This window comes from Antechinus flavipes, chromosome 3, assembly GCF_016432865.1.
Source record: "Antechinus flavipes isolate AdamAnt ecotype Samford, QLD, Australia chromosome 3, AdamAnt_v2, whole genome shotgun sequence".
NCBI classification, from domain to species: Eukaryota; Metazoa; Chordata; class Mammalia; order Dasyuromorphia; family Dasyuridae; genus Antechinus; species Antechinus flavipes.
The window spans coordinates 447,651,254-447,671,951 of NC_067400.1; the positions used below are offsets into that span (position 1 = coordinate 447,651,254).

Sequence of the window (20,698 nt, forward strand, 5' to 3'; positions counted from 1 at the left end):
AGGTTTCCCTACTGTTAGTCTTTCTTGTTTGTCTTAAACTCTTGTGGGTATTCTTTTTTTCTTCATTACTAAGACCACAGAAAAGACTAATTCCATGAGTTTCAATTTGTATGAAACCCATGATTTTGACTAGGGAAGAAATGGCCCAAACTGAGGCTCACAGGACCAGGTAGCCACACCAGGGGAGAAGCTGCCCTGACAGCTTCAGGTCAGCCTCTGGCTGTCCTTCCCCAGAGCCGCCACCTTCTGCCTCCCAGCTCCAGACGCCATTGTCTGGAAAAGGGACTCTCCCTGCCTTCCCAAGGAGTTAAATTGTGTCAGAACAAAACAAAAGACCGGGGAGGGGGAAACAAAGGGTTATTAAAACACAATCTGGGGACGTAGACTAGAATTGGAAATGACATTTTAACAGTGGACTTTTCTTGGGCTAAGGAAGGCGAGGCCGCAGGCTTTATTAGATTTGCTGAGCTTGGTAGAGGACCTATGACAAAGCTGTCTCTTTCAATTTATCCTTCCTCAGTTATTGCTGTTTATCATCTTAACCTCTACTCTCCATAGTACCTAAAAGAAAAATTTTGAATTTTACTTATGCAAATAGGGTAGTTCAGGCTAATTGAACAAAGCTCTACTAATCAGCTAAAAGAGTGCCTCCAAGAAAGGGGATTCTGGCTACAATAGAGACCTTCATCTCTCAGTGGGCTCCCGCTGTGCCTTAGTCGGCCAGTAGATGGCAATAAAGAACTGGCTCTCCCCATCACTACCAGCTATGAAGAGATACACGCCCTCATTTTCCCCAACAGGAAGTATCCTTTGAATTTTTCTAAATGAAACAAAGTATACTTTTTCTTTTCATTTAAGCTTAAATCTTACAGTTGTACCGACAATGGGTAAAGTGTAACTGATAGTCAACATGCTAATTGCCCACCAAGGAAGGACTAGCACTAGCATACAATATTTTTTAAAATATCTTTTAGAATTTCTAGGTAGAAACTGTCATCAGCATTGCACCAATACTACATTTTAAATAAAGCATGCAGAAGCTTTTCTCTAAGGAAAAGAAATGGAAGCTATTGCCTCCTCTGTGGAGACTTAGAAGAGAAAGGAGAATAGAGCCAGAATATTTTTTTCATGAAAGTGGCTTGTTGCTTACTCACTATTAGCTCAATTGCTGGTCTGTTGTTATTAGAGAATCAATGCAACAAAAGATAAGCCCTAAACAGGCCACTTTAAATATATGCATACATAGATATAATTTAATGGATAATTAGTTTCATTTCTTTTGTCCCTTTTGTCCCAGGGAAAATGTGGGGAATGTTTTATGTTGTAACTTTGGACTTCAAACTATTATTCAGACTCATATATAAAGGTGAAGCTTTTAGTCATGGCCAAGTAGTCCTGCTTTTGAAGATTAATACTAAAAGAAAGGAGAAAAGAAAGTAATTTGAGTTACTATGATTAATGGGGCTCCAAAACCCCATTCTTTTCAACATTTCATATTCCATGATTATGAAATAGTCCAATTTAAGAATGTAAGGGTGTGTGTGTGTGTGTGTGTGTATGCTGTTCTTAGGTGGGATAGAGCTGATTTTATTATTAAAGTTCCTCATTTAATTGAAAAATGATTTTCCATTCTCTATCCATACTAAAGAACTTTTGCTATATTTTCAAGTGAGAGTTATGTTATTAGATATTCAAATGAATGCACTATGAGTATCTGTTTTAAGAACTATTTCAATTCAGAATAATTGGTTTCTAATTTACTAACATCTATAGAAAAGGTTAGTTTCTTCTCTTTTTTAAAAATTTCAAATGTATAAATTGAGCATGATAGCCACCTTTCTGATATGAACAATACTAAATATGTGCACTAAATGAAGAACAGCTTGGTCTGGAGTCTTGATTCTTTAGCACAATGTCGATCCACTGAGTTGCCCCATTTCTCTCTGCTCAGCTGGACCACGGGTTTACCATCAAGAGATCAGGGTCTTTGGACTACTACCAACAACCAGGAATGTATTGGATAAGGTATGAGATGGTGCAGCTCCAACAGTCAGTGTTTCCATGGCAACGTGCTGGCAGTCTCCATTAACCAGTTCCTTCAGTGGATAAACATGCTTTTGATTTGTTATCCAGTCCATATGCTGCTTTATCAGTTTCATTTTAATCTTGATTGAGATGCCACACCCCCTCATTCCTTTTCTTCACCCATTATTCACACTGACATTGCCAGCTTTCTTTCCATTGCACATGCTCAGTATCAATTTTCCTTCCTGTTAAAAGGACAGTATATTTAGTGTTAATGCCAAAGCATTTTCCCCTCCGTTGCTGGTTAAAGCATCTGTTTGTGATGCTCTTCTGTCATTTAACAAGCGGAGGAGCAGGAGTGCCTTAGCCTATCTTCTCTTCTTGTACAAAATGTAGAATTATATACTGTCATTTTAAAGCCATCAAGCACAATCTTTACCGTCGACGGAACAATGCATTTGCACATTTAGTACTAGAAGCTCCTCAAAGTACAATGAGTTATACAATGCATTGTGTGTGTTGGTAAGCTTGTGTTTTTCAAACCCTTCACGTTTTTTGTTACCTTTTTTCCTTTTGAAAACCCTCTGTGTAGTAGCTATTGCATGATTTTTATTTGAACATTTTGTAACTGTCAGGGGTTGATTATTTTAGGTGACTTGAACTTTTCAATCAAAGGGGACTATGGGAGATATTAATTTTTTTAACTGGGTTAAGAATTCTACTGAGACAAATATTCTTAAGATCATTTACTCTGCCAAGCAGCAAGGTCTGGCATTTCGTTCAAGGGGCTATTTGCTATTTATGTCCCTCTAAGTGGTCCGTGAGGAGGATTGGCTTTTGATAGCTTGAGAAACTAAATGAGAATCTCTTGTGAATATCATTCTCCTGTATCTCTTTTTTTAATGGAAGTGGAAGGATATCCATAAAAAGCTATATAATGTCCAACTCCACTACAAAACATTCCACCAGTTTGGTATTTATGTAACAAAATAACATCTTCAAGTGATTTCAGGATTGTAGTAATCTGCCTGACCTCTTTTCACAAATTAAACTACAACAATCTCACCTAAAAATAGCAGCCCCTGCTATCATTACTATTTCCAAATGATTACCACCAACTTTCCCTCCAAAATTAAATAGACAGCCTAACCAGGGTGCCTCGAAGAACAATAAAAGGCTCTTTTGACAGACAATCTGAAAAACACTCCACTCATGCCTACTTCATAATTTAAAGCAAAAGAGACAATAATCTTTTTTCCATTGGTCTTACAATGAAGTGTTATTTACCCCTCATGGACTATCGTGCCCATATGTCAACTCAGCCTTTAGTCAGTGGAGTGAAGTAGTTTAAATGGATGTAGGGAGAGCATTCTTTTAAACCATTTTTGTTTTCTGGTAAATTCAGTTGTGAGTTCACTATGCTCTATCCCTATTCCTTTTAACTTGATACTGGGAAAAATAACATATCTGTGTTTAACTGCACTTCATTTTTATGTTAAATGAATTAACAAAACATAAGAGAGAAATCGACAATTAATTTTAAAGAAGACACAACCACTGAGAAAAGAGAGAGAGAGAAACAGACAGGCAGCCAGGCAGACACAAATAGAAACAGAGGAAGGGAGAAAGAGAGGAAAAGAGAAAGAGAGGAAGGGAGAAAGGAAGGGAGGGAGGAAGGAAGGAAAGGAGGGAGGGAGGGAGGGAGAGAGGGAGAAAGAAAGGAAGGAAAGAAAAGAAAGAAAGAGAAAGAGAAAAAGAAAGGAAGAAAGAAGAAAAAAAGAAAGAAAAATATGACCAAAGGTGTAAATAGAAATCTTCCTAGTTCTAGAGTATAAACCTCTAGAATCTGAAAGTCAATATTAATAATCAAGTATGGCATTCTGTTTCTAATAGATCTTTAGCATCATCTCGTTTGGGGATTGGGAGGGGGGAGATAAAGGGCAGGAGGAAGTCACCCAGGAAATAAATAAATAGTAAAATATAGAAGAGGCCATTTGACTAAAATGCTTGTAATGATTTCCATCAGTTGACAAAATGACACATCCTTGAATAATGGGCTGGAGCAGATGGGTGATAATCTCTTTTTTCTGCCATACATAAACTGCTCGGTTTTCCAGCTGGGGGCAGTAACAACAATGTTTATAGTTAATGCTATTCTAAAGAGTGCACCCAGTGTGTAAAGCTAAATTGGGGAAATGATGCTAAAAACTCATAGGCAAATATGCTTAATTAGGAAGTTTTATAAGGCTGTTTAGCCACAGAGCTAACACTGGATGGGAACTGATTGCAAATGCTTGCCTTTTATCTCGATGGAAGTGGGAGCATTTGTCTAACCACCGTGGTAGCCAACTTTCTAACATAAACAGTCATTACAGTAAGAACATTTTCACTCGGTGATTGTTATGTTTACAAGTGCTCGTGGCTGTTGTAGACTTCTATAAGCAAAACACCAGGGAGTTCATTCCTACTCTTTGATAAACAGCTCACATCTCTGCACATGGTGTGCAATCATCTCCTCTCTATGCCCAGAATTTGGATTCTCCCCTCATTTACTTGTTGGTAGTTGCAGGGAAGAACATTTCCCTCTTTTCTGTTTAATCCTGCTCCTTAATGGAGCACCTGGCATTGTTTTGTATTGAGAGCAGGATGAGCCTTAGCTGCAGTATAACTCTTCACATTAACCCCAGAGATCTTTCTTCTCCTACTTGTAGGTAAGGGACATCATTCCTGTAATGAGCTTCTTGTCCCATCTCTGAACTTTCAGTGTTGAAATTACCACCATGTTCCATGGCTATGGAAACACTAAAAGAAAAAGCATTTCTCTCCTGTTCCGTTTTCTCCTTCCTGAAAATAATATTCTCTCCAGAGAGAAAGTAGTCACACACATTTATATATCTTTCAAGTAAAGCTGATACCGTGGCAGGTGGTGTAGCTTGGTAATGGAGAGGTATTACAATGCACAGTGTCTTCAGCATGCAGAACAGCAAAAACACTAGAATCCAGTAACCTAATTAAATAAAACAAATAGAAAAATAAGATATACACAGCACTACTAAATAATATCAAAACAATGATTTAGTTCATTTCCCAAATATATCCCCCCATCAAAATGTGTGCCTTAGATTAGTGGATTGTAGTAAAATACAATTGATAATACTGGGCTAAAGCAGTAATGTGTCTTTTTTTGTGAGGCTATTAAATGTTGCCATGCTCTGTTATTAAAAGGTATGGATGGGGTTAAGAAAAAAATGCATCTTACTCTGTCCAACCTTTAAAGAGTGGTTTTCGTAAAGCAGCATGATTTTGCTGCTTTACAAACAAACTGATCTACTATAGCCAGCTCTGTTGCCAGCTATTGGACATACAATCCTGAGTCACAAAGTTGCAATGAACTATTTGCTTTGCACTTCTTTAGCTCTTTAGGAAAGGAGCTTCCTGCAGAATGTCAGGGCACTGCTGGAAAGACATATGCCTCTGCATGAGCACGGGCATTTCCCAATCTCCCTCTCCTGGGACTTAATCTGTTACAGGAAGTTTGGGGGCTTTAATCTTGGCTCCCTGGAAAATGGAGAGTAGAAAGAAAGAGACTGGTGGGGGCCGCTGCTTTCTAAGGAAGCATTAACTTTCAAAGCCACCAAATTACGGCTCTAGACAAAGTTTCAAGACAGGGAGAAATGTTTGATTTTGCAGCTGTGCCTTGACACTGAAGAGCAAATTATTGGACTGAGATGCCTAAAGGGGTCAGAAGCACTACTTATTGCAACTTACAGGGCCTTGAATGTTCAATAAAAGAAATGCTGGAATGATAAGACATCTGCATTGCATTTTAACAAATCAAATAGGTTACTCACAATTTTCTGAGAGTCCCTCTTTATAGGGATTCCAGTAATTTGAAGATGTTTTTTCTTTGAATTGTGTGTTGCTAGGGCCAATCAGTTGCCATGGGAATCCAGATCTTAATCCTTTGGGCGTTAAGTACTACGTATGTGAAAATACTATGTTTTTCTCTGAGATTCTTTATCGTCTATTATTGATTCAAAATTGCTTAGAATATTCTGTGATTTTCGTCTTTGGATCAAACTTTCCTTTCTTCTCTCAGATTTAAAAGGAAAATGTGAGATTTTTTAACACCCACAGAAATAACTTGTCTACTGATACAATAGAACCTATGTCATAAGTACTCTTGTAGGGAAAAGCTCATCATGTTATCATTATGAAAAGGTAGTTGCAAATGCCAGAGAATCTGTCCATATAAATTAGAATACTATCATTTCATTAGAAAACTTTTTATTTCCTCCTTTTAAGGAAAATCTACATTTCCCCTAGGGATGCTACATCCCTTGCAATTCTCCAGGGTAGGTTACTACTTGTTTTGTTTTATAAGACTTATGAGCTGGAGGAAGGGTTGACTTACTTCTCATTCCCTAAATTCCCTTAAAAATAAAAAAAGCATATTCACATCAAATTTCCTTCAAAAATCATGTAATTAACACACCCTCTCCCCTTCTTTAATGCTCTCATTTGTCAATCTCTAGGTTAACATCTCCCCTTCTTCAATGATGAGCATATGGATAATATGTTCTTTCTCTCTTACCTCCTGTTTCATTCACTGTTCTATAGAATGTCAAAATTTATGTTGGTGACCATTCTTAGGATGCTTATTTTCATATCCATTATCTCCCACAGCTGTTATCTTCCACCTACTTTAAATACTTACCAGAACCTTTATACCTGAGACCTTACCATCCCTCATAAGTATCCTTGGATACTAACTACAATGCTCTAGGATTCTGAGCTTTGCTCTTTGGTTTTCCAAACAAAATGACTTCTTCTACCTCTATACCTTATTCATTTATATTTTCTGTTCTTCTCGCTTATAGTAAACCATTGGACCCATGGTTCCTTTCTATGTTCCAATCTATCTTCCCCAGTCCAGTTCTCAAATTGCTTTCCTATTAATTTTAAATTTCACTATTAACTACTTCAGTAATCTAGTGGTCACCAATCTAGAAGGCTTGTCCCTTTGAATTCCTGTTATTCTTAATGTACTCATATTTAACCTAAACAGTCATTACCATCTTATTACTCAGCCATGCACATTTCAAGTTGAGTCTTGCTAGAGAAAGTCACAGAATCAGGCTGATTTCATCCTTCTAAACTGATGCTGTAGAGCCTCAGCTAGCCCCTTGTTGTTTCTCAGCAACCCTATTTATTACTACTACAATTGGTATTATTATTACATATCTATAATATATCTAAAATTGTAAATGTATCCATATATACATAGTAAATAAAATTAGAATAAATAATATATTTAATAATAATAATCACCAGTACTTATATAGTGCTTTAAGATTTCCAAAGCATTTAACATAGATTATCTCATTTGAGCTTCACAATCCCAGAAGTAAAGCATTGCTGTTGTTCTCTTACATTCAGAAAACTGAGGCTTGAAAATTGTTAAACAATGTGCCTAGGCTGACACGGTAAGTGATGGGAGGATTCAAACTCAGATCTTCTTGACTCCAAGCCTAGTATTCTGTCTACACCATGTGGCTGCTGAATCTCATCCTTCACATCCATAGTTCCAAATCTCCCACCCCTCTGTTAATATTCACATCAAGTGACCTCATGTCCTTCTTTACTGAGATCAAGATCTTTCTGTGTAAGTTTCCCCAGTTCCACTGGTTAAAATTTCTCAATATTTTTACCCATTTGTCCAAGCTTTTCTCTTACCCCAATGAGAGGTGTCCTTACTCCTTGACAAAGCTAAGTTGCATCCCTTAACACCTCCTCCACAAACTAGCTCCATCAATTCTCTCAAGAATCATTGTCCTCACTTATTGTGTATCTAATTTATACTTTAATACATTTAATATCTACTGGTCATCCTGCCATCTAGGGGAGGGGGTGGAGGGAAGGAGGGGAAAAATTGGAATAAAAGATTTGGCAATTGTCAATGCTGTAAAATTACCCATACATATAACTTGTAAATAAAAAGCTATTTAAAAAAAATAAGATTCCCTAAAAAAAAAAAAAAAAAAACCATTGTCCTCAACTGTGAGCAAACATGCTTCATTATAATGAAGAAACTCCCACAGTTCTTCTATTCCTTTAAACTACTAGTCAAACAATCAACATGTTTATTAAAACACTTCCTATATGCAAAGCATACAAATCCAAAGAGTGAAATAATCTCTATTTATAAGGAGCTTATATTTCTAATTCTGATATATCTAAGTAGATATATAAATACCAATAGCATCAAGTGGATAATTACATATATATTAAAAGTAGTTAAATACAAAGTGTTAAGAAAAGCACTAGCTGATGTCGTCAACATCAGGAAAGACTTTATGTAGAAGATGGTCTTTTGAGCTGACATCTTAAAGGAAGAAAGACTGTGAAGCAAGGAGAGACTAAATTCTAGGCATGCAAAATGGACAGTAGAGTGAGGGGTCAAGGTAAAAATTTGGATCATGGAGGGTTTTAAATGGGGGGGGGTTTATCCCAGAGGCAATAGGAAGCCATTGAACTTGACTGAGTAAGGAAAAAATAGGATTAGATCTGTGCTTAAGAAAAATTAGCTATAGTGTGTAATATAGACAAGAATGGGGAGGAATTCAAGTCAAGGAAATCAATTAAAAGGCTGTTCCAGGAGAGAGATGATAACCATCTGAATTAAGGTAGTAGTTTATAATTGGAGAGAACATAATGGTGGAATGTTGTAAAGATAGAAGTAGCAAGATTTGACAAACCATTGCATGTGTGAAGTCCAGGAGAGTAAAGAATACAGGAATATATCAAGGTTATAAACTCAAGAGATTAAAAATGGTAATACATTCAGAAAAAATAAAGAAGTTTTGGATAGGTCATAGTTTGGGGAGGAGATATTAATGAGTTTTGGTTGAGGTTGAAATTCAGGCTGAAATGTCCAATATGCCATTGCTCCTGTGAAACTGAAGTTCAGAAGAAAGACTGTGCCTAGATATATAAATCTGGGAGTCATCTGTACAGAGATGATAGGTAAACCCATGGCTATTGATGGAATTACCAAGATAGTGTGTAAAAAAAAAAGTTACCAAGAAAAGAGGACTAAAGGCAAAACTTTGGGGAATACCCACACTTAGAAGACCAGACATGAATGATGAGTCAATACAAAAGACTGTGAAGAAGTGGTCAGACAAGTAAAAGACAAATTGGAAAGAACAGTGTTATAAAAAACTAGCTAGAAGACTGCCAGATTTGGTAATGAAATACTAGCTCCTAACTTTGGAGTAATTTTACAGAAGTAATGAGATCAGAAGCCATATTGCAAAGAGTTGAGACATGAGATGAAAGGAAGTGAAATCAATGAACATAGACAAATTTTTCCAAGTAGTTTGATGAAGAAAGGAAGGAATATTATAGGATGATAACCTAAGGAGATGGAGAAAAGTTTATTTAAAGAAGAGAGAAACTTAAGTGTATTTGAAGGCAGGTTGGATAGGAACCAATAGATAGAAAAATTGAATCTTTGAAAAAAAGAAAAGTAGGAATCCTGCAGGGATGCAATTAGGAGGAAAAAAAAACAAGAAAAGATAGATATAATCAAGTGTAGAGAGATTGGCCTCAGCAAAGAAAATGGCTGCCTCTTTATCAAAGCATGGAAGAAAAGAAGAGACAGTAGGAGTTAAGTTTTAAAGAGTTTTAAGATTTAAAAAAATGAGAGAAAGGGAAACCTCAATTTTTTTCAGCAAAATAAGGGCAAAGTCCTCAGCTGAAAGGGGACTTGTGAGGAAAGGAGAAAAAAGTTTGCAAAAATATCTGTAGAAATCAACATAGGGAATCAATTTGAGAGGAATAAAAGGACTACCTTGATGTAGTAAGGACTTAGCTAGTATTGAACTACATCAATTTATAATATTCCTGTTTGGTATGATTTAACTTCACTAGCTTTTAGCAACTAGTGAGTGACAGTAGAAGAGGATGGTGAAAGTAATACAGAACTAAGGTTTGACAAGAGATAAGTGGTAAAAGAACAAGAGAATAAGGGATTTGAGAACAGGAGACAGTATAGAATTGAAATGACTTTTGAGTTGAGAGTGAAGAAGAAAGACATAATACTGAGGAGTAGAAGGATTGGAGGTCTAGATGAAGATAAGAAATAGATTTAGGAGGATTACGATATATGGCAAGGTGACTATGGTCAGATAGGGAAATGATATTTTTATCCTTCTCCTTTTCACTAACACAAAAAGTCTATACCCAATAATTACACTTCCTCACCACTTATTCAGTTTTAAAGCCTTTATAATATGATTTCTTCCTCTGTTATTCTAATGAAATTGTTCTCTCAAAATTCACCAATGAGTTCTTTACTATAAAATCCAATGATCTTTTCCCAGTCTATATCCTCCTTAATTTTACTGTATTTCTTGACATGGTTGCCTTCTCCCTTCTTTGTACTTGCTCCTGATGCCTCCATTCTGTCCTTGTCTTCTTCATTGACTCTCTTCCTATTAGCCACTTTTTAATGATGATGATCCTCTAAATTCTATACTTTTTCATCTATACTCCTTTCTTTGTAATCTGATCCCTTTGCATAATTTTAACATTCCCCTCTACTACGATACCTCCCAAAGTTCCATCATTAACCCTGACCTCCTTCTTTACATTCTAGATCCACATTGCCAATTCACTACCAGATTTTTCCACTTGTATAGTCAGTCAATAACTCATCATGTCCAGAACCTAACTGGTATTTCTCAAAAAAATTCAAAAAACCCACAATACTATTCTTCATTCTAATTTCCCTATTTATGTTTAAAAGAACCACTATTTACTCAATTTTATCACTTGACCTTTAAATGCTCTCTCTTCTCCCTCACCTCCAAATCCAATCAGTTGTTAATCCTATTTATTTTACCTACATAAACACTCACATTTATTACCCCCTTTTTAAATGGCATTTTCACCACTGTAGCCCAGGCAGTCACTGCAATTCACCAGGACTACTTTGGGACCTATCTAACTTGTCTACCCATCTCTAGTTCTTCCCTTTTTAAAAAGAGCTATAGTATTTGCTAACATCACTCCTACATTCATACTCCTTCAATGGCCTCCTTCTTGCTTAGCAAATAAAGTCCCTGAGTCCTTCACCTTCCATTCCAGTGTTATTTCATACAACTCCCAACCATACTTTCTATGGTTCAACAAAAACTAATCCCTCCCCTTCGTAAGCATTCTGTTCTTATAGATCCCAGAGATTTTGTGAATGTCATTTCCAATATCTGGAAAACCTAACCCCAATCCTAACCTCCATAAACACATACTATTGTAATCATAGTTTTCCTTCAAGAAATAACTCCCATGCCAACTCCTCCATGAATTCTTCTCTAATTCCTCCTCCTCAAGTTAGAAATTATCTTTCCTTATTCAGATGCCTTCATGGGCAATTATGAATAAATCAAATTTTGATAAGTTATCAATTACTATGCCAAAGAAGCTTTGGTTTACCTGGTTTTACAAAACTAATAATTCTATTGTAATAGGCATTAAATCCATTACACTTAAATTCATGAGATTTTTTTAAAGCAAGATATATGTGATTCTTTCTTTTTAATCAGGAATAATAAGGTAGTAACAAAGTGAAAATTGCAATTTAGTTTTTAATGTACTTCTAGAACACCTGATGCTCTGTGGTGAAACAAGTATGTGACCCTTTCTCTTCTCAAGATGAGCTCAGAACCCGCCAAAAATATTTATGAAGATCAAAGACTCATTTTCTTCATTGTCCAATTTATGTACATCACAAATGATCACACACTTTGGTCCATTTTAGACTCTAGGTAAAGGAGGACTCTCACTAAAGACCATTTTGAAAACATACTGAGAAGCAGGATAAAGCTATGAATTCAAAATGGCTTCTTATATAGTACTGCCACCCCTGAAACTATAAAAGGAGGCAATATACTAATAATTCTGTATCTAGAAACCAGGTTAGGAAGTTTCTCAATTTCATTCTGTGGAACCTGCATGCTTACTGCATATTAATGATCATCTTTATTATTGGAAAATTCTATATCATTTATTTGATATACATTGTCATTCCTGGCAAGATCCCTAAGTGTAAGGGAAGTGACGGGAAAAAGGGGGAAGCTAGAATTTGTAGGTATGTTTATATGTATATACTTTATATATCTATATCTATCTATATATATATGTACATATATATAACAAATATACATATATAAATTTTAAGCTTAATAGTAAGCCAGTAGAAAATGAAGATGGCAAAAAATTGAATAGATTTGTCAATTTAATTTTGCCAGCAAGCAAAGCATTTCCAAAATGGCAAGCAAATTGCAGTCATGTCCCTACAGAGTAAGAGAGAGAAAGAGAGACTGGGAGTGGAGGAAAAGGTTTCTTAGATTAATGCATGAACATCTGCATCTACAGCTCAGTCTCCTAGGTAGTATAAATAATGGATGGGCTAAAAAGCAAAATGTACAATAATGTTCTTTTATTAATGAAATGAAGATTTTTTCTGATGGCTAGCAATAAATTAAGAGGAAACAAAAAAAAAAAGAAAAAACTCACTATCTGCTTTTGAAAAATGCAGTTACTTAAATCCAATAATTACTGACATGACAGAAAACTGCCTCATAACTAAAAAGAGATTCTTCCTCTTGCAAATCTTGCATGTATCCCAGAGCAGAAATACTTGTGGCCTGAAGGCTGAGAATTGCAATTTTTGCTTAAAAAAAAGACTAGTGAGGTGCATAGAAGATCTATGATGATATTAATTATTATAATTTTGCAGCAAAAAGAGACCTTTAAGATCTTTTGTACTAATCCTTTCATTTTATAAAGAATATTGAGACCCAGAAAGATTTAAGTGAATTGCCAAGACCACAAAGCCAATTAGTGACAGAGTAAAGTACAGTAATCTACTGACTTGGTCAAGTACCTTTTTGAAGGAATCATCAAGTTTAAAATAGTAGATATTGGAGAAATGTTTGCTAAGTGAGATCACAAAAAAATATAGCTAAAACATATATTTTACTCATGCCCATATGCTTTCTTCACTTAGGCAGAATAGGGAAATTAGACTTAGAGAGATTCAATTCCTCTATAAATTAGACTCAGAGAATTGCCTGGCATTGAGACATTAATTGGCTTGCCTAAGATCACTTAGGTAATAGTTATCAGAAGCAGAATTTATAAATACAGGTCATTTTTGCTCCAAGGTCCACCCTCTGTGTAACACAGGACTGCCTCTTTCCCCCTCTATACTAGGTATCTTTCTTCAGCTCTTCTTGGATTGTACCAGGAGGACCCCTGTTCTGTCCCAAGTCTTCTTGATTTTTCACCAGTCTATGTTTACCCTGAAGTGCAAATTTGTTCTGTTTGTGGGGAAATCTGGAGAGCTTGAAATTTACTGATCTACTCCACCACCTTTCCAGAATGCTCCACACTAGGTGTCTTTTATAGGCATATAAACGTACTAGGTGCATTTAGACAGTATATATGGATGTATCATGTATGTGAATAAGATTTCCAAATATGGTTCCAGAGTAGCTCATTTAGAATATCTAAGATCTATAAACACCAAAATATTGATTACCCTGGAACAAGTCACTCTGTAGTTTTTCAGCAGTCCATTCATTAAGCAAACACTTATTGGTACATATCCAATAAAGTCCTCCAGTGTCTTATCATGGTACAAAGGTGACCCTGGGTTCTTAAAAGCTATACCACAGAAGTACAAATTCAAGAAATATCTACCTCTCCAGAAAGGATTCAAAGTCAAACCCAAGAACAGACATGTTATTTATCCAGGGTTGATATCAGCTGAATTTGAAGAAACTCAGCATTTTTTTGTTGATGAATTTTTCTACCATTTGTAGCCAGTGTACAAGACCCTAGGATTTGTGAATTAGTTCTACAATCCAACAGAATCACATATCCATAAAACTTGATATGCTGAGCTAAGTTCTGAGAGAATCACAGGGTTAATATGGTTTTCTGAGCTCAAAAAGTTTAGAACTGACTAGAGGGTATTGGAGTAGGAATGAGACATACAAATAACTATCATACAAATTAGAAATAAAGAAATTGAATTAGGATAGATCCCAATCAGTAAAAAATAATAAATCCCATTAAGTGGGTGCAAATATTTGAATTCTCACTATTAGAAGTTTATAATTATGTAAAATGTGGTCATTTGCTCCAACCCACTTAAAATAAATGCATTGCTTCATGGGCTCATTATTCCTTCTAAGTTCTCTCCCCATCCAAATTATAAGAGAAGCTAAAAGTGCTGTAAAGTCATATGAAGGAGAAATCAATAATAGTTATTTTGAGGTGGGATTTAAGGGAAAAAAATCAAGGAAGGCTTCATGGAAGAGGTATATGAGAGGAGTCCTGAAGGATGAAGAGGATTTCAACAGACAACAGTATAGTCAATAGGGCAATGAAGGAAAGAAGAACATCTAAGAGTTAAGTCTCACTTTAATATTAACTAGCCATATGACATGGATAACCTCTTTTAACATCTCTAGATCTCAATTTTCTTGCTTGTAACATTCAAATAATAATTAGTACTTGCTTCCTTCATCATAAGGTTATTATAAGCATGTGGTGTAGGTGTTCTTTGGTAAGCCAAAAACTTGTCTGTATCTTATTTCCTTCATCTAAAAAATGAGAGAATAGGACTAGATATGTTCTAAAGTCCTTTGCACCTCAAAAATCTACCTTCCATATATGCCGTTATGGTTTTCAAAATGTTATGTGTCATAAAATGGAAGACTTTTTCGTTTTTAATAACTCATGAATCTGATAAAAATTTCATTTTAACAATATAGGTTATCACTCAATCACATTACAGTAACTTATTGTTATGCAAATTTCCTGATGATATAATTGGTGTCATAGAAAAATTCCTTTTGAAGATTTTCAAAGTACATTGTCATTTTGCTAAGAAATCTAGTAGTGTTGATAAATCCATCCAAGCACCAAAGATGCTAAAATAACTGATTTTATGTCGTTATTCTTCACTTTTCATGTTAACTTTTTTTCCCCTGAAAAAATCCGCTTATTCATTTCTTACATTGGAGTAGTTTTATATGATTTTTTTCTATGTGGGACAGTTATACTAAGTAAGTCATTTCCCATAATTTTTCAAAATCAAATATCTCTCTGGTTAATGAGCAGCTAGATGGCACAGTGGATAGAGTACCAGGCCAGATGTCAAGAAGACTCATCTTCCTGAGTTCAAATCTGGCCTCAGACATTTCCTAATTTTGTGACTCTGCACAATTCACTTAATCCTATTTGCCTCAGTTTCCTTATCTGTAAAATGAGTTGGAAAAGAAAATTACAAATCCTCCAGTATCTTTGCCAAGAATACCTCAATGAGGTCACAAAGAGTCAGACAAAACTGAAATGACTGAACAACAAAATTCTACTTAATGTGTTTTATTGACCTATTATTATGGTTCTATCCTAGAGCATTATATTACAGATTTATTTTAAAATAGGAGAATTAAAGTTTCATTTAGTAATAATAGTAAGCTTTTATTCTTAAGAGTTTCTCATGTTTACCTTCTCTTAGTTAAGAATTAACAATGAAATGTGATCACACAAGCTCAAGATTTATACTTTAAGAAGCCTTATAAAAAATTCCTCAAGGATATTTCAAGTCCTCTTGTGAATTATTAATGATGTTATAACTTACTGAAGAAATTTATGATAAATCTATTGCATAACCCATGCATTTGGTTCTTATGTACCATTAAATCTTTCAACCAAATAATACTTCAATGGATCCATGATATCATTGATATGGGTTACACCTACAATGATACACATTGAGATCCAAACCTGCTTTCACATCCTGTCTTACTCTTGTCCATGTACTCCCATAAATTTTCTACATGCATGCATCTAGTACACTGGGTGCCTTTGGATTTCTTAACATCCTGTGGTTTAAAAAAAATGCAACAGACTGTCAATTAATTAGCTTTCAATCTTGATATTTATATATAACCATCTTATCTCCTTCCATGGTCATGAATCTTCTGTATTATGGTTCTTTGGGATTCTTTTGTATGTACAATTCATCATTTATAATATGCTATAGTATTCATGCCCACTATGTATTTCTCCAGTGCTGTTTGGAGTGAAACTCCATTTTGATCTCTCAAAGATTGTGATAATCCATGACTTATTATCATATAGTATCGCCAGAATAATGTTGCTTTTTTTAAAAATGTACTCTTGTTTTAGTGATAAACTGATTTATTGTCAAAAAAAGTAGATAGAATAGTAGATAGACTTAAGTATATAGTATATATACAATATAACATAACATATAGTATATATACTATTTAACATAGTAGATCAAAATAAGAAGTATTAGATTAGGAATCAAATGACCTGAATTTTAATCCTGCTTCAAGGGCTTTCTACCTGTATGTCCCTTAGCAAGTCACTAAACATTTGTGAGTCTAGTTTTCATATGTAAAATGAGAGAATAGAGATGACCACTAATATGTCTTTTAGCTCTATGATCCTTTGATTTGATCAGAACACAGTGTCTTTTCCCAAATCTCTCTGCCCACTAACTGATTCTGGACTCAGTGCATTGTTCATTCAACAGATATACAGGCTGCCCACCCAATTACTTATCAAAGGCCAGAGCTAGACTATATTTACCAGTTACTCAATTTGACTAAGAAACCAAAAATTTGTAATTTTATTAAACAATATAAAATATTAAATATTGAGCTTCTATCAAATGTATAACTTTTGAAGGACACACACAAATGGAGGAAATCTATTCACTCTAGTTTTGTATTGCCAAAGTCAGAAAAATGGGGGGATGGAGGGAAAAGAGGGAAGAAATGGAGAAGGAAAATGAGAGGAGAAAAGAGAGAGGTGGGACAAAGAGACAGAGAGACAGAAAGAGAGATATACAGAGACAAAGACAGAGAGAGAGAAAAAGAGAGGGACAGAAAGAGATTGAGAGGGATAGGGAGAGGGAGGAAGCGAGAAACATGTATGTGCATGCCTTAGATATTTGTTGGTGGGAGATCCAGAATTTAAATGATGTTGCCTCTATTATTGGCTGCAGTGCAGATGCCCAGTGTGGTTATAGCTTAATGGATTTCTGAGAAAATGCCTTCAAGTGAGTTCATTTAAATATTTGGCATTACAGTACCTTTAGGGATTCATTTTGCCAAGACATGTACTGCTATTTTCTTCATTTCCTCCTATTTTCTCTGTTCTGAAGTGCCTATGAAATGATATTCAAGGATATGCTGAAGGAATAGCATATATTTTAAAAGCCATTTTATTGTATAAATAGATGAAATCCTAAATGTGTAACCAACTTGGGTCCATCAAGTGAGCAAAACTACATAGCCTGATTCTATATTTATGACAGTGCCTTGGTCCAGCATTCATGTCAAGACTTAAGATAACATAAAAGATTGAATGTGACAATATGTGAAACTCTAGGTTCTTATTTGTTCAGATGGTTATTAAGCATAGACTTATGCACCTACTACTTTATGATCAATAGGACATGACTCAACATTTGAACATGTATTCATGAATAACCTATTATGAGTTTAAATTATCTTGAATGAGGTCCCTTGAGGATTTTACTAGTATGAAAGACTTGCATGTAAATTAATATAAATTAGATCATCTAGAGGCAGCTAGATGGTATAGTGGATAAAGCACTGACCCTGGAGTCAGCAGGACTCATATTCAAATCTGGCTTCAGACACTTACTAGTTGTGTAATTCTGAGCAAGGCACTTACCCTTGTTTGCCTCAGTTTCCTCATCTGTAAAATGAACTAGGGAAGGAAATGGTAAACCACTACAGTATCTCTGCCAAGAAATCCCAAATGGAATCACAGCAAGGGGAACATGATTAAAATAAATCCACTTTTTTTATATGAGACATTTGTCTACAGACAGCTGAGTAGTGCAATAGTTAGAGCATTGAGCCTGAAGGCCTGAATTCAAATCCCAACTCAGATTCTTGCTAGTTGCATGATCCTGGGCAAATCATTTAACCCCTTTGTCTCAGTTTCCTCCATTATAGAAACAATCACAGCACCTACTTAGTAAAATTTTTGTGAGTCTCATCTGAGATATATTTATAAAGTACTTAGCATGTGTAGTATGTCATATATAAATTCTTATTCTTTTACCTACCTTTATGTCATATAAAAATCAGAAGGAAAAATCAGTTTGAGGCCAGGGAAGAATTTATTGAGTTCAGCATTCGAGCTGGGTCTTAAATTCAGTTCAACAAATGTGTGAAAACTTAGTAGAACCAGAAATACTACTGAGATGTTGCCTCTGACAGGTACTATCTGTTCAGTGACTGGGTAAATTGCTTAATCAACTAAATGCTCCAGATGAGTCCGAAAGATAATGAAGAAGGGACCAATCTGACCTTTAATGGAGTTTCCTTATGTCAATGACATCATAGGTTTAGTCCCTATCCTAGTCCATATCCCATATGTATGCTAGGCCCTGGGATTACAAAGCAAAAATCCCTGCCTTCAAGGAGCTTATATACTATTCTGTGTGGAAAACAGCTAATAACAGATATGGGGAAGGAGGAACGTGGGGTATATACAAAGGATAATTAGTTTGGCTAGAACAGGGATTCTTAATCTGGGCTCTGAAAAAAAATTGTATATATACATAAATATATATAGATATTGATAGCCACACTTGATATTATTGTTTCATTTGTAACCTTATATATTTTATTTCATAAAACAATATTCTGAGAAAGGGTCCATGGACTTCATCAGACTATTGTTAGATAGATCCATGCTCCCCCCCCAAAAAAAAAAATTAGGTTTCAGAATTCTGGAATAGAAATAAACCAGGAAAGGTGAATCAGAGCCCAGTTGTGTACAGAGAACTGAGTATCAAGCTAAGGAGTTTGGACTTTATTTTGATAGTTATCAAAAATGAGGGAAAAGGCAAAAAGATAGTAGGGGCAGTAATGAGCTCTAGAACTAGTCAGAGGACTGTGCCACAGTCAATTTGGATTAGAAGATTCATACTTATGAGATAAGGCTGGAAAAAATAGGTTTTGGCCAAATGGTTGGTCGTAGAGCACTGAATGATTAAAGAATTGGACTTTATCTTATAAATAATGTTGAGTCATTACAAACTTTGAGTGGGAGAATGATCTGACAAAACTAGTCAACCAGATTTTATAAAGAGCTTATTATGTGCCAGGTATTGTGCATCTAAAGAGATACAAAAAGAGGGTGAGGGGAGGAACAACTACCATCATAACAAAAAACAAGCAAGGGGAAAAATGTCTCTGGAATCAAGAGTTCGATTTGATGGAGAGACAACAAACAAACAACTATGTACAAACAAGATATATAAGAATAATATATAGGATATAAAGATAATAATATATAAGATAAATAAGGAAAAGTATCAGAGGGAAGCTACCAAGAATAAGGAGAACTGGGAAAGACTTTTTGCAGAAAGTGGAATTTTAGCTGAAACTTGAAGAAAGCCAGGGAAGCTAGAGATAGAAATGAGGAGTGAGAGGATTTCAGAGTGGGGGACAGTCAGTGAAAACAGGAAGGAAATGATATGTTTACTTCAAAAAATAGTAAGATTGCTAATATCATTAGATTTAAAAGAAAACTAAAAAGTAGGATGCAGTTTAGAAGATGGAGGTTTCACTAAGATGATGGCAGTATAAGGGATGAGAAGCGGACAGATGTGGGAGAATATGAGGAAAGATAAACTTTTGGTTCTATTGCTTGCTAGTTGGGTTAATAGTTTAACCAAGATGAAAAAACTAGCAAAATACCATTGCACAGAACCATATTAAAATGTAACTGGGAAATGTTTAATGAAGAAAAAAGTTAAATATAATACAGCATGATTTTAGATACAACATTGATGTCATTTGAAGTTTTAAAAGTCACTGAGTGTGACACCACTGGATTAATCTCTTTGGGTCTCACTTCCTTATTTCAAAAATTAGCAGATTAGACCAGATAATCTCTTAGAGACTTCGCAGATGAATAATTCTGATAACAAAAAGACAACAATCATAATCTATTTTTTATCACATAGGATTATCGCACAACTTTGAACCTTAAAAATAAAGGGAGGGAACCTAGAAGCTGAACTGTAAATTTCAGAAAAGCTAAAAAGGATGGAGTTTGGAGAAATGGAATGGACAGAAATCAATGTAAAGACTATTATCTATGTCCATTGTTAAGCATCACTTAAAATACTAAAAAGAGAAATCCCCTTATGGGGTTAAAAAAAATTTTTTTAGGGAAGAAACTAGAATAACCCAAGTAGAAATTCAACCTTAAACCTATTAAGGTCACCTCCCAAAACAAACTTAATTGCCTTAAGGTTGGGGATCGCTAAATAATTACAGGACTCTAAAGCATGGCATTTGATGTCAGGGGTATGGGGGGGATGGGAATTTACTTAATAGATAACATGGGGTAGGACAAGGCAAGACTGATTCAAGCCTTTATAATGTTTAGAAAATCTAGGAGAAATAAAGGTGATGTCAGGAAAGTGAGCATGAGAGTTACTTTAAGAAAAGTACTTGGATATATTTTTAAAACTTCAAATGCTTCCTCTTTTTCTTACTTTTTGCCTAGC

At 35.2% G+C, this 20,698-nt stretch overlaps 1 protein-coding gene across 4 annotated transcripts in view; it reads left to right on the forward strand.

Annotated features, from left to right (window-relative positions):
- Positions 1–20,698, forward strand: part of DCLK1 (doublecortin like kinase 1) — a 393,205-nt gene that overhangs the window by 364,661 nt on the left and 7,846 nt on the right. For 2 of the 4 annotated variants that reach the window (XM_051986465.1, XM_051986468.1), the window contains one exon: positions 1,952–2,025. The exons of the other annotated variants lie outside the window; for them this stretch is intronic. In XM_051986465.1, coding sequence (XP_051842425.1) covers positions 1,952–2,025 — 74 coding nt within the window. The remainder of the gene's footprint in view (positions 1–1,951; positions 2,026–20,698) is intronic. 4 annotated transcript variants of the gene reach the window in all.